This window comes from Oxyura jamaicensis, chromosome 24, assembly GCF_011077185.1.
Source record: "Oxyura jamaicensis isolate SHBP4307 breed ruddy duck chromosome 24, BPBGC_Ojam_1.0, whole genome shotgun sequence".
In the NCBI taxonomy this organism is placed as follows: Eukaryota; Metazoa; Chordata; class Aves; order Anseriformes; family Anatidae; genus Oxyura; species Oxyura jamaicensis.
Genome location: NC_048916.1, coordinates 5,201,818 through 5,215,402, shown reverse-complemented (window position 1 = coordinate 5,215,402; position 13,585 = coordinate 5,201,818). Strand labels below are relative to the sequence as shown.

General features: G+C 67.6%; 1 protein-coding gene across 5 annotated transcripts; it reads left to right on the top strand.

The window, feature by feature from the left end:
• The first annotated feature begins 1,141 nt into the window (after positions 1-1,141).
• On the top strand, positions 1,142-11,218 carry ABCG4 (ATP binding cassette subfamily G member 4). 5 transcript variants are annotated; one of them, XM_035345959.1, is made up of 18 exons: positions 1,142-1,278; positions 1,579-1,710; positions 1,804-1,971; positions 3,590-3,689; positions 4,481-4,718; positions 6,607-6,724; positions 6,804-6,936; positions 7,121-7,171; positions 7,329-7,474; positions 7,762-7,885; positions 8,073-8,187; positions 8,416-8,555; positions 8,744-8,842; positions 8,966-9,134; positions 9,595-9,695; positions 9,802-9,960; positions 10,062-10,180; positions 10,291-11,218. In XM_035345959.1, exons 1-18 carry the CDS (start codon positions 1,148-1,150, stop codon positions 10,514-10,516), a joined length of 2,469 nt encoding a protein of 822 aa, XP_035201850.1. In that variant the 5' UTR covers positions 1,142-1,147; the 3' UTR covers positions 10,517-11,218. The 5 variants fall into 5 exon arrangements, with proteins under 5 accessions (XP_035201850.1, XP_035201851.1, XP_035201852.1 ...); XM_035345960.1 differs by lacking the exons at positions 1,142-1,278; positions 1,579-1,710; positions 1,804-1,971 and adding an exon at positions 3,280-3,339 and having other exon boundaries at positions 3,540-3,689; XM_035345961.1 differs by lacking the exons at positions 1,142-1,278; positions 1,579-1,710; positions 1,804-1,971 and adding an exon at positions 3,287-3,339.
• The last annotated feature ends 2,367 nt before the right edge of the window (positions 11,219-13,585 follow it).

Below are 13,585 nucleotides of genomic sequence, written 5' to 3'. Positions count from 1 at the left end.
CAGAGAGCCAAATAAACGGCGGCGTGTCAGGCCAGAGCCGGTGTCTGGTGTCTGCTTCAGCCCCGTCCCCGCCCGCTGCAGCGTGATGGGACCGAGCTGCCAGGATCTCTCGGCAGCTTTTTGTGCTGCTGCTGGCTGCAGCCTGCCCCTGCCTTGGAGCGTGTGCTGGGCCAGGTCCCCACAGGCGGCACGGGAAGGCCCGGGGGGGGGTTGGTTTTGGCCGCCTCTTCCAGGGCGTGACTGTCAGCTGCCTGCAAGGTCGTGGTGGGAGTCTGAAGAGGAGCCTGGGCCTGTCAGCAGAGCCAGCCGCCTTTTGGGGAGCGGTTTGGACGAGGACAGGGCGAAGCTGGGCTCCCTGGCAGGGAGGAGCCCTGGCTGGTGGGGCTGACACCGACTTTTCCCTCTTCCTTTCTCAAGCTGTTGAGCACAGGCTGCTGGAAGCCCAGGTTAATGGAGGAAACCAGGCTAAACCCCTGGCCATCTGCTCACTTTCTAATTACGAGCTCTGTGGGTGTGATCCCGGGCTGCGCCCTTGGGCTGGGGCGATGCGAGCAGCCCCTCGGCTGTGCCCTGCCCGCGAGGCAGCGAGCTCTGCGGTCACTGCACGGGGACTGGCCAAGAAGCGGGGATGAAGCAGGGAGAGCTGCGTGTCCTGGGCTGTGTGGGGAGGGTTTACTGGGGCTGGATCCGTGCGTGGGGGGCACCCCTGGTTCCCAGCAGCTCCGACCACGCGCTGCTGGAGGATGCTCGCCCTGGGGAGCGCGTCCCCGGGCTGCAGGCACGCAGCGTGCCCAGGTCTTGCCCAGCCTTCCCTGCCCGGAGCCTTCTCGCTGGTGCTTGGCAGAGCAGCGAGGATACCTCCAGGAGCAGGGCCTGCTGCCAGGTTTTCATTCGCAGCACTTCTTCTTGGCTCTCCTTCCACCCCGCTGCCTCGGGGCTCTGCTGCCAGAGCCGCGGCCGCGCCTCTGCTCCCGGACTGCAGCATCCCTGCGCTGCCCGAGCGGCGTCGGGGCTGCGGTGGCCGAGTTGTGCCTTTAAACCCCGGGTCCAGGGAGGGTAATCTGCCAGGGATTAGCTGAGGGGGAGCGGATTGGCATCCCAGGGAGCTCTCCTCCCTGCCCCCACGCCCCAGGATCCTGCCCCGTGTATGGAAACCAAGCTCACTTTTCCCTGGGCCGTGCTCGGGGGGCAAGGGGAGGAGGGCAGTGACTGCTATGGGACTGGGGCTCCTCTTCCTCACCGTGCTGGCCACGCTGGGCTCCTGCCAGTACCCAGGAGGTAACAACGGGGGGTTTTGGGACAAGGGGGGCTCACACGCTGTCCCGGGGCTGCTGGCACCAGCAAGGAGAGAGACCTTCAGCATGGCCCCGTGCTGGAATTTGGCACTGGGGAAGGGAGAGCTGGCTGGAAGGAGAGTTGGGGCGAGTGGGTGCTCACGGGGGGGTCACGGGTGGGCTGAGAGGAGCCTTTGGGCTCATCCCTCCCACCTGCAGGTCTCTGAAGGCTGGGGAGCTGGTGGGTAGGGTGGTCCTCAGCCCCCCCAGCCCTGCTCTGCCCTTCTCCCCGCTCTGCCAGGAGACCAGGACACCTACTGGTCCGGCACAGCGCCCATCTGCCTGGGGGGCTGCAAGGGGAAGCACAAGGAGCTGAAGAGGAGCCAGTGCGGGAACGGCAGCTGCTGCTGGCTGGGCTACAAGTCCTTCTGCCGAGGTACGGCAGCGCGGGGCAGGATCGGGGCCGTGGGTAGGGGCTGAGCCCCTCAGGCAGCCCGGATCCCACCCACGGGACCCTCCCCGTCCCCAGTGAACTGCGGGCGGCCCGAGGCCGACTTCAACTCGGTGGTGTACGGCAACGACTGGTGGGTGGGCTCGGTGGTGCGCTACAGCTGCCGGCCTGGGTTCCTGCTGCTGGGGGACCCGGCCAGCGCCTGCCAGTCCGACGGCCACTGGACGCCCAAGCCCACCTGCCTCCGTGAGTACCACGGGGGGGTCTAACTCGTCCCCAACCCACCACCCGGGGGGATAAAGGGTTGGTGGGCACCCGAGGGATGCGCTCTGGTGCTGCCCTCGTTCAGGGATCTGTCTGCGAGGTCGGATTGAGATCAGCGAGCGGGACGTCGCCGGGAGGTGCTCCTCGTCCTGCAGCACCCTGAGCCACCTGGGACCCCCCCTCGCTCGTGGCTGCGTCAAGATCTCCGCCTGCGTCCCCAAGCGCCCGGGCTGGGCGCGCTGGTTCCTGCGCTGCGACCTCTGCGAGTGCGACTGCCACGTCCCCTGTGGGGAGTCCCGGTAGCGGCCGCCCGCCCCCGGTAAGGGTCTGGTGCTGGTTTTAGGGAGGGGGTGGTCCTGAGGGCTGGGGGCTGCTGAGCAGCTCAGGATCTGCTGCTCCTGCGCTCCGGACCCCTTCCTCCAGGTAGGGCTGAGGTCCCTTGGCCGTGTGTCTCCGTCACTTGGGGTCCTGCTTTGTCCCCAGAGGGACAGGACGTGTCTGGGGCGTACGCTCCGGGTCCAGGACAGGCTCCCTCTGCCACGGGTCCTGTCCTGGACCTGCGAGCACCCTGGGGACGGTGCTCAGCGTGCCGAAAGGGGAGCGAGCTGGGTGAGCACTGGGTGCTCCAAATGAGCTTCATTTGGAGCTGGCTCCAGGACTGCCACCTCCTGGAGACCCCCCCCGGTCTCTCCGCTCGCTGCCCCGAGCTCTGTCCCAGCTGCGGGAGGGGAAGGCTTTCCTCAGCTCAACAGATTTTTTTAATTAAAACCCTCATTAGTGCCACCCATTTCCATACCTCCCACGTTTTGGTGCTGCGCTGGGTGCGAGGTGTCGGTGGGGAGCCAGGTGAGGCTCTGGGGAGGCAGGGAGGGGAGCGGGTGCTGGGGGCAAAGCCCTGCTATGGGGGGGACACACACAATTTGGGGCCAGCTGTGCCCCCGGCAGCCCTGGCCCTTGGTGGATGCTGTGAGCTTCCTAAGTGGTGCTCTGCCTCGCTGCCCCCCCTGGGGTCAGGGCTAGGTGAGGGGGTTTGGGGGCTCTGGGCATGGATTTTTGGGGTGAGGGGGCAGCTGGAGGGGGGGTGACCCATGGGTGCAACGGGTTTGCTGGCAAACTGCGGGCTCGGCGAGCCGGGGGAAGGATGCTGGGGCCTTTGGGGCGTGCAGGAAGAGAGGGACGAGGGGAGGAAGCGGGGCCGGTGCCTTTAAGAGGGTTTTTTTTTCGCCGCCCCCCCACCCCCCCGCCCCAAGCCGCCCATCGCGGCAGGCAGCGGCGGCGGCGGGGGGCTCGGCCGGGCCGGGGGCTGCGCCACGGACAGGGCTGATACGGCCACGGGAGACACGGACACAGGTGACACGGCCGCGGGTGGCGCTGCCCAGACCCCCCCTGCCCCCCCGACCCCCCCCCCCCCCACCCGCCGCCGCCTCCCCGCCTGCCATCCGTGCGCATCGCAGCGCCTCGGAGGGATGGGGAGGGGACCCCGGCTGGGGACCCGCAGGGGCAGGGCTCAGCCCGGGGCCGGGTGCTGAGCACCGGTCGCCCCCCAGCAGCCCCCCCCCGCAGCCCCTCCGGGCTCCGGGCAGCGCCCCTTTGTCCGCAGGGGAGGGAGAGGAGAGGAGAGGAGAGGCGGCGGCGCTGCGGCAGCGGGGAGCGGCGGAGCCCCGGGAGCTGCGCTGGGAACGGAGCCCGCAGCCCGGCAGGTGAGACCCCCGGGGGGGTCCCCAAAGGCTCGGGGCTAGCGGGGAGGGAAGGGGCCGGGAAGGAGGAGGAGGAAGGTCCTCGGCCGAGCCCCCGCCTTGTGCGTGCGGGGTGATTCGGAGAGGGGATTTGGGGGGGTTGAGGAGCGCTGCTGGCTGCGGGAGGAGGAGGCAAGGTGAGCCCGAGGGCGCTTCGTGCCCCTCGCATCCCCGACACCCCCAGCCTGGCCCCCCCTAAGCCAGGGGGAGGCAAAGCTTGAGGCTGCAGGGGGTGGGGGGGGGTCAGGACGGTGGGATCCTGCAGCCCTCGCACCCACCTTTTCTCCCCCAGGGCTGGGGCTGGTATTTTTTATTCCCCCCCCCACCCCCCACCCCCCAGCCCTGCAAGGGATCTGCCTGCAGCGGGGAGATCTCGGCACAGCTCCTCGCGAGGCCGTCCTCGCCTTTCAGGGGCTGCGTGTGTGCACTGCAGCTGCGGCCGGGAGCCGCCTGCAGCCTGCGGCTCAGCAAAATGTAGGTTAGCAAAGCCTCGGGGTCCCAGCCCCAGGGGTGGGAGGGTGCTGAGCGCTCGGGATGGGGGACCCGGGATCCCAGCCTGTGATGCTGCAGGGGGGACGGGGGCATCGCAGAGCCCCGGAGCTGAGCGGGGATGGAGCCGGTGACACCGTGGTGACACCGGTTTGGTGCTGGCCTAGTGTCTGGGGCTGTGCTGGTATAAGACGGGGAGGTGAAATGGGTCCCTGGTCCCAAAAAAAGGGGTCCACGGTGAGCACATCCCCGTGCGTCTCCCCCAGAGCGCCACGATGGCAGAGAAGGGCATGGATCCTGCCTGCGTCTCCATCGCCCTGGAGGACACGGTGTGCCACGCCAGCCCCCCGGATGCCCCACTGCTCACCACCCACCTGAAGAAGGTGGAGAACCACATCACGGAGGCCCAGAGGTTCTCCCACCTCCCGAAGCGCTCGGCCGTCAACATCGAGTTCATCGACCTGTCCTACTCCGTGCGCGAGGGCTCCTGGTGGAGGAAGAGAGGTAGGGGCCGCGGCCGGGCAGGGGACCCCAGGGCTGTCACACCTCTGTCCCGCTCCCTGACCTCTCCCAAGTCCCCAACGTCATCATCTGTGCCGGATCCGTCCCTTTTTTGCCCAAAAGGAGCGCCTCAGCTCTGCGGGAGCTGGGCTTGCTGCTCGGCAGTGCAAGATGCTCGCCCTGCCGTCCCCTGTGGCTGCCTGGCCCCAAAACCAGACCCCATCCTGGGGGAGGGGGGCAGCCACGATGGCTGAGTGTCCCCAGCACAGCAGTTCGGGGTGTGGTGGCTGCTGTGCTAACTGCAGGAGACCCCAAGAGGTGCCCCAGCGGGGTGGGGGGGGGTTGGGGGGGGGGGGGGGGGGGGTCCTTTCTAGCAGCCCCCCATGCAGCCGGGGCCGTGCTCCCCGTCCCCGTGTGCCACTCCGGCCGAGAGCTCAGGAGAGGGGAGGCAGATGGCAGCTGGTGGGTGGTAGTCTGCCTTAATTAGCTCTCTCAGTTAATGGGATGCCAATCAGGCAGCCCCGTGAGACAGGGGGGAGCTGATCCGGGGAAGGTGAAGGAAGGCAGGGCTGAGCGGGGGGGTCCTGGGGCACGCAGGACCGAGGCTGCGGGGTCCCTGCTCAGCCCCGAGGGTTTGCAGGTGGGGAAACTGAGGCAGTGCCCAGCAGCGGGACCAGCCCCAGGGCGAGCTCTGCCTCTTGGGTGCCGGGCAAGCACAAGATGGAGGCTGAAGCCAGGAGCTGTGGGTGCCTGGCGCAGAGCAGGACGCGGCACCCAGAGGTCCTGGGGCGCACACCGGTGGGGCTGGGGCGGCGAGGAGCACGCTGAGGGGTGCTGAGGTCCCGGGGAGTCTGGAGGAGGATGCTCCTCTCCCCCGGAGCACGCAGAGGAGCGCGGTGCCGTCGGCCAGGATCCGGCCCCGGGTGCTGAAGCAGGAGGTTACTGGCAGTCAATGAACGCGAGTAACCGCTGCGCAAGCTGCAGTGGCGCCGACGTGAGCAGCATGCGCGCCGCCGGGGCCGCTCGCTCGCCCCGCTGCCGTCACACACAGCACCCTGCCCGCGTCCCGCTGCGCCTCTCCCCGGGGCGCTGCTGGGTGCAGGCAGCCCGGACCCCAGGGCTGCATCTGGGGGCTCCGGGGGGAGTGGGAGGGGGGGGCTGGCAGTGCCGGATCCCTGCTCCAGGAGAGGGGCTGCCCCCTTATTGTGGTGTAAGGATGCTGTGCAGGGCTGGCCCCAAGGCTTGCCCCGGTCTGCGGGCAGGGATGGATGTGTTGGCATCACCCGAAGGCAGCTGCTGCCCCTGGGCTTGGGGGGGGGTTGTTTTTTCCAACGGAGAGGTGTCCGGACCCGGCCCGTGGTTCCTCGTAGCCCCGGCACCCCGCAGACCACGGCTCCCCTGCTGGGGCTGCGTTTGGGGGCGCTTCGCGAGAGCCCGGGGCTGTGCTCGTTCCCTGCTCCCGACAAAATGCTAATCAGCCGCCTTAAAGCAGAGATAATTCCAGGTCTGATTAGCGGTGGCTGCTGCCAGGCGCCACGGCGTGAATGCCAATGACGGCAGCACCCGAGCAGCCGGCGGTCTGGGGGCTCTGCCTGCCCTGTGGCACCCCCTCCTCCGGGGTGGGACAACAATGTCACCGTGTCACAGCCCGGTGGCCTTCCTCAGCAGGCTGCACGCCCTGACCCGGGGCTTTCCTGGTCTGTGGTAGCATCTAGGACACGTGTCTTTCAAGTGCTTTCAGCCAAAAACTGGGGGCAGAGAGCACCCTAGAAGTGACGGTGGCTGTGGCACAGCACGTGGAGGTCCTGGGGTCCCCCCCGGTGCCGGGATGCTGTCGCAGTCCCCTTGCACTGATCCCAAAATCCGGACCCGCTCTGCTCTCTCCCCCCAGGGTATAAAACTCTCCTCAAATGCCTGTCGGGGAAATTCTGCCAGCGGGAGCTCATCGGGATCATGGGGCCCTCGGGCGCCGGCAAGTCCACGCTGATGAACATCCTGGCTGGCTACAGGTGAGGCTGGGGGGACGCGGCGGGGCTGGGGGCCGGGGGTCCCGTGCTGCATCCGTCCCCGGGCGCCTCCGTCCCGCAGGGAGACGGGCATGAAGGGGCAGATCCTGGTGAACGGCCGGCCGCGGGACCTGCGCACCTTCCGCAAGATGTCCTGCTACATCATGCAGGACGACATGCTGCTGCCGCACCTCACCGTGCTGGAGGCCATGATGGTGAGCGCCGGGGGGGGGGCTGCGGGGCCTCCACGCTGGCGTTGGGCACTTCTGAGGGCGGTGGGACATGGGGACCAAGTCCTGCTCTCCCTTGCTTCCTCACCATGAGCTACGGCCCCCCGATATTGATGGGGGATGCCCCTGGGCCTGGTGTGATCTCGCCCTGCCCGTCCTCCCCCCGCAGGTCTCCGCTAACCTGAAGCTGAGCGAGAAGCAGGAGGTGAAGAAGGAGCTGGTGAGCGCTGAGGGAGGGGGGCTCGGGGCCCCCCCGGAATGGGGGCAGTGGGGACAGGAGAGCCCTGAGGGCACCGGGGGGTGCTGAGGGACCCCCAGGTGGCGGGGACAGGGCGAGGGGCCCTGGGACACCGCAGTGAAGGAGGCTGTGCCCTCAGGTCAACGAGATCCTGACGGCGCTGGGGCTGCTGGAGTGCTCCTACACCCGCACCATCTCCCTGTCGGGGGGGCAGCGCAAGCGCCTGGCCATCGCCCTGGAGCTGGTGAACAACCCCCCGGTCATGTTCTTCGATGAGCCCACCAGGTGGGACCGCGGGGGACGGGGCTCCCAGCGCTGCTTGGCCCCGCCAGGGGACACCAGGGACCTCTCAGGAACCCGGTGGGGCGGTGGGACCCCAGGGTGGGACCCCCAGGGGAACAGCACGGTGGGGGGGGGGGGGGGGGGGGCACGGGGGGGGTCTCCTCCATGGGCCTGAAGGAAGAAGGTCCTTGCAGGGGGGGGAGGCAGGTGGGGTGTCTTTGGGACATCCTTCTCCCCCTCTCACCTCTCCCCTTCATCTTTCTCCTCTGCCTCACCCTTCGTGGCCGCAGCGGCCTGGACAGCGCCTCGTGCTTCCAGGTGGTGTCCCTGATGCGCTCCCTGGCGCAGGGCGGCCGCACCATCATCTGCACCATCCACCAGCCCAGCGCCAAGCTCTTCGAGATGTTCGACAAGGTTCGGGACGGGGCACGGGGCCCTCCGGGGCTGCAGGGCCCCTCCAGCCAGGGAGGGAGGCCCTGGGATGGGGGGGTGGCTGCAGGTTTTTACCCTGGGGGTGTGTGGCACCCGGTGGGGGCCTGGCCGGGGTGTCCCGTGTCCCTGCGGCTGTGTGCTGGCCACATTTCCTTTTGTTTTCTCGCAGCTGTACATCCTGAGCCAGGGCCAGTGCATCTTCAAAGGCGTCGTGACCAACCTCATCCCCTACCTGAAGGGCCTCGGCCTCCACTGCCCCACGTACCACAACCCCGCCGACTTCAGTGAGTGCCCCCCCCAGCCCAGCCTGGGCCGCGTTTTTGGGGGTGCCAAGGCCCAAACCCCGAGGGGATGGGGCTGCCCGCAGCCCCCCACTGGGTGCTGGGCTGCCGGGTGGCACAGCGCCACGGGGAGGGGGGCTCCCACCTCCTGTCCTGGGGGGGTCAGGTTGGAGCGGAGGGGACGTGGGGGACCGGCTCAGCACCGCTCAGGGGTCCCGTCCCCCTCTGCAGTTATCGAGGTGGCCTCGGGAGAGTACGGGGACCTCAACCCGGTCCTGTTCCGCGCCGTGCAGAACGGCATGTGCACCATGGCCGAGAAGAAGAGCAGCCCCGAGAAGGCCGACTCGTCGTGCCCAGCGCACTGCGTGGCGGTGAGCGGGGAGCAGAGCAGGCTCCTGGAGCCATGGGGGGTGCGTGGGTCCCGGGGTGCCCGGCTGGGGACACCTCCGTCCCGCCTGCCCCACGCTGTGGGTGCTCAGCAGGGGGGCACCCCGGGAGCAGCCCTTCAGGGATCCACGGTAGGGAGCTGACCCCTGTCCCTGAGCCCGTGGTCTTGCAGGACGTGGACCACATCGAGAGCCACACATTCGCCACCAGCACCTCCACCCAGTTCTGCATCCTCTTCAAGAGGACCTTCATCTGCATCCTGCGGGACACGGTGAGGGCAGGAGGCTGCCGGGGGCGGGAGGATGGAGTCCCTCCAGGGGCAGGCTGCCCTCTGCCACCCCGGGGTGCTGCGGGGCCGGGACCCTGCCTCGCTGAGCCCCCCCCGTGCCTGCAGGTGCTGACCCACCTGCGGTTCATGTCCCACATCTGCATCGGGGTGCTGATCGGGCTGCTCTACCTGCACATCGGCAACGACGCGGGCAAAGTCTTCAACAACACCGGCTTCCTCTTCTTCTCCATGCTCTTCCTCATGTTCGCCGCCCTGATGCCCACCATCCTCACCTGTAAGGAGCCCTCGGGGCGGGGGTGCTGGGTGATGGGGAGGGCTGTGCTAGATAAAAGGGAGGAAATCGGGCAGGAGAGGGGAAAAAAATCCAAGAAAAGGGGGAAAACTTCCACTGGGATGGCCCAGAGCCTATTGCAGTGTTGCCATTTGTTTACTGCCTGGCCCAAAGCAGACTTCAGGACTTTCTCTTCCTGCTGAGAGGAGGTCTGTGGAGCTCTGCTCTCGGCTGCTGCATCTCCCTCTCGCTTCCTCAAAAAGCCTGGCTGAAACCCCCCAGCCTAGCTGACTTTTCCCCACACCAAGTTCCTCCCTCGGCCTCAGTTTTTTCCCGCTCGGGTTCCTGCCCGCAGGCGGGTGGCTGCTGGGGGGGGGGGGGAGGGTGTTCACCCCCTCCGGGGTGGGCAGAGGGGCTGCAGCAGCCCGGGCCGGGGCTCTGCCGACCCCTTCCCTCCCCGCAGTCCCCCAGGAGATGTCCGTGTTCCTGCGAGAGCACCTCAACTACTGGTACAGCCTGAAAGCCTACTACCTGGCCAAGACCATGGCCGACGTGCCCTTCCAGGTGAGCACCGAAACACGGCCCCCGTGCCCCGGGCTGGGGTCCCTGGGCTCTGCTGCGACCCCCGGGGAGGGTCCGCGGCTCCAGCAGGGCTCTCTCCCCGCCGCAGGTGATCTGCCCCATCGCGTACTGCAGCATCGTGTACTGGATGACGGGCCAGCCCCCCGAAGCCACGCGCTTCCTCCTCTTCTCCGCCCTGGCCACCGCCACGGCCCTGGTGGCTCAGTCCCTCGGGCTTCTCATCGGAGCTGCCTCCACCTCGCTGCAGGTCAGGAGGGGGCTCGGCTTTACCTGGGGGTGTGGGGGGAGGTCGCGGGGGGTCCCACGAGCAGGTTTGGGGACCCCTCAGTGGGCGGCTGTGCTCCCCAGGTGGCCACCTTCGTGGGCCCCGTCACCGCCATCCCCGTGCTGCTCTTCTCGGGCTTCTTCGTCAGCTTCAAGACCATCCCCACCTACCTGCAGTGGAGCTCCTACGTCTCCTACGTCAGGTGGGACCCAGCGCAGCGGCCGGGAGCTGCCCCCCGTGGGGCTGGGGGGGGAACGAGGGGCACACGGTGGCCCGCGGTGACGTGGGGTGACACGGGGTGCTCTGCCCCAGGTACGGCTTCGAGGGCGTCATCCTCACCATCTACGCCATGGAGCGCGAGGACCTGGAGTGCCTCGAGGACTTCTGCCCTTTCCAAAAGCCCATCAAGATCCTGCAGGAGCTGGACGTGGAGGAGGCCAAGCTCTACCTGGACTTCCTCATCCTGGGCATCTTCTTCGTCATCCTGCGGCTCCTGGCTTACCTGGTGCTCAGGTACAAGGTCAAGTCGGAGAGATAAAGGGGCCACGGGGCCCCAGTGCCGCTCCCGGGCCTGGCCTGGGGACAGACACAGCTGGACCCGGCGCCCCGGGCCGTGTCGGTGGGTGCCAGCCAGGCCTGGCTCAGTCGAGAAGGGTTTTGAGACATCTCGGAACTGTTTTAACCTTTCCACGCACTCTTCATCGCAAACGTTTTGTACAGCCCTGGCGCCTGCCACCCTCATTCCCCTGGGGACTGCTGGACCCCATGGAGCTTGGGACCCCTCCGGCCGCCCTGCCCCTCTCCAAGGGGCACCGGGGACGGTCCCACGGGGCCAAGGGGGCTGCTCTGTGCCAGGAGGGGACACCCGCAGAGCCATCACGAGCCCCCGGAGCACCAGGCACGTGCATCAGCACGGAGAGGAGCACGAAGATTCAGCAGGCCCCGTTGCACAAGGCTTTCATGTTTCCTGTTTCCGTAGCCGCAGAGATTGCTGCATCCCCTTTTCCTTTCGGCCTAGATTCCCCCCCCCTCTTTTTTATTTTTTCCTCTTTTTTTATTTTTATTTTAACCCTCCCTGCTTCTTGGATCCATCCGTGCTGCTGCTTGGATCCATCCTCAGAGGGGATCTGCAACCCTGGGGACTTGGCGGGGTCTGTGGGAGTGGCACGGCGCTCTCAGACCTTAGGCAGCCTCGTGTTTGGTCCCTGTTGGCTTTGGGATCCGAGCCAAGAGGATAAAAGCAACCACCATGCAGAGAAGTGACCGGTCCCCCCAAACCCCGCACGGAGGATTCGGGTCCCCGCCGTGCCGTCGCTGGAGCTGGCCCCGAGCCCTTCCCTCGTGCCTCCCTCCTCTCCTTCCCTGGCACCGCTGCGGGCGTCTCAGCAGGACAGCGCTGCTCAGCACCACCTGCGTGCTGCCCCCGAGGAGGCCATGGGCCACGGCCCCGTCGCAGCGGGACCCTCGTGGGGTAGGAGCACACAGAAACGGGTCCCAGCAGCGCTGGGGCTGGGAAGCAGGTGAGGTCTCGGAGCGGTTTGTGTGCATCAGGTGAGCCCGGCGCTGGGAAGGGCTTTGCACTTGGGCACGGGTGTCCGGATGAGGTCCCTTTTGGATAAGGTCCCTTTTGGCAAGGGTCCCTGGCGGCTCCTCCGAAGTCACCCCTGGTGGAGGGAAGGCGTTTGGGCACCTCGCTGGCTCTCCAGAGGACCGGAGCTGGGATGGAGCTTTCTGGTGGGCACGGACACCGCAGGGGGCAGCTTGGCCCCAGCTCCAAGCGCCGGCTGTGCCGGGCTGTGAGCAGCGGGGCACCGCCGAGCGAAGGACAGGCTTCAAGCAATATCCTCGAGACTCTCCTTCGGTTTCTTGGCTCGTGTTGGGACTGCTCTGCACTGTGGTGTCCAGCTGGCAGCGGGTGGATGGATGGCAGATGCAGATGGGCACGCGGCAGGGCTGGGTTTCCCCTGTCTGGACAGCACGGACGCGAGGAGCTCGTAGCCACGGGGCTCTCCTGCACCAAGGGGCTGGAAGCAGGACGAGCCCCGGTGCCCTCCCCTGGTTTTTCCTGGGGGCTCTCGCCTGACTTATTGCTGTCCCTCGTGAAATTCCCCTCGGCTCCTGGATCCTCCTTCAGGGCTGACCCCGTGCCGTGCCCTGCGGTGAAGTGACACCGCCTTGGAGCACTGCTGCCTCCCAGCACGATGCTGCTAAGCGGGTGCACGGGGAGGGGAGCCCACCCCCACATCTGCTCCATCACCGTGGGGGGGGTGGTGGCGGAGCTCCAGGGCTGTCACCCATCTCCATTTCACTCTCTGTGGGGCTCTTGGACTGCCGCCCTCCTTCTGCCCTGCTACTGGGCTCGTTAAACCTTGCCCAGCCCGGGGTGCGTGCTGCTGGGCTGGGGCCTCTGCCTCCTGCTGCTCCCAGCATGGGAACCCAAGGGAAAAGGGCTGGGGTGAGCTCTGCAGCTGGAGAACGGCTCTCCCGTGGGATTTGGGCTGTGGGGATGGGGTCCCTGAGCTGGGTCTTGGCTTGTCCTGAGCCCTGTGGGGGGGCCCCCACCTGCTGGGCAGGCAGCAGCAAGGATGCACTTTATCAGAGCAGGGGCACGGCACCGTGGGGGCTTCTGGCTGTGGGCATCCCCGCAGGGAGCGGGGCTGGATAATCACGAGGAGCGCGATGGAGAAGAGCAGGCTTCTTCCCCCACCACCTCCTATCCCCTCCTGCACTGCCCCTGCCCCTGCCGTGCACTTTGGAGGGACGAGGCCGCGGATCAGGCTGTGCCTCTGGCTCCTGGGGAGCGCCGGTTGCACTCCAGCCCATCTGAAACTGCTTCAGCTCCCTCAGCCCCAAGGCAGGGCTGGATGGGGTACCAGGAGCAGCCCCCAGCACCCTGGCAGGGGCGCGGGGATGCGGTCCCTCGCCTCCACGCGTGGCCAGGCCCCTTTGGCACACGCACAGGAGCAGCAGCGGCCCCCTCACCCCTCGGGGTTTGCTGGAGGGGGGAGCGCAGGGAGGGTCTCACCCCCTCCCCGATCAGGCACCAAAGGCGTTTCCTTCTCGCTGTGGGTGCCCACCCTTCCTCCCAGCCCTCTGCCACCGAGCACCCCCGTCCTTTTCCAGCCTTTTGCTGTGCCGCGTTGGGGCGGGGGCAGCTTGAATCCACGCTCCCTGGGGCCATTTGCCAAAAAATCGGGGAGGCAGCAGCTCGGAGGCCGAGGGAGGGGGGCGCAGGGGGTGTTTGCTGGGGTCCTGCTGCCTCTCCATGGGGGGGCTGCGCAGCGGGGCTGGGGATCCCCCTCCAGGGGCCAGGCAGGACCCAGGCAAGGTGGGAGCGAGCCCCGGGGGACGGGGCTGCCACAGGGTGAGTGCCCCATGGGGACAGCGTGCCCGGGTCCTGGCTTTCTGTTGGTGCTCAGCAGTGGCCGGAGGGCCGTGGAGCAGGCGGAGGCGTCGCGGCGTGTGTCGGTGTTTGGGGGGCTGCCAGCTGTACTCGTGGGGTTTCACACATCAATAAAAACCTATATTTATAGTGGATTTAGGGGGTGCTTATAGGGCTGCCTCCCCTCTCTGCTTACGGGGGGGGGGTTACGGGTGGGGATGGGTG

What these genes read in the sequence shown, in the direction of transcription:
- ABCG4 (XM_035345959.1), top strand. Translation starts at nt 1,148, where the DNA reads ATGGAAACCAAGCTCACTTTTCCCTGGGCCGTGCTCGGGGGGCAAGGG. An exon ending in CTCCTGGTGGAGGAAGAGAG is followed by an intron (nt 4,719 to 6,606) that starts GTAGGGGCCGCG and finishes CTCTCCCCCCAG; the next exon opens with GGTATAAAACTCTCCTCAAA. An exon ending in AACATCCTGGCTGGCTACAG is followed by an intron (nt 6,725 to 6,803) that starts GTGAGGCTGGGG and finishes TCCGTCCCGCAG; the next exon opens with GGAGACGGGCATGAAGGGGC.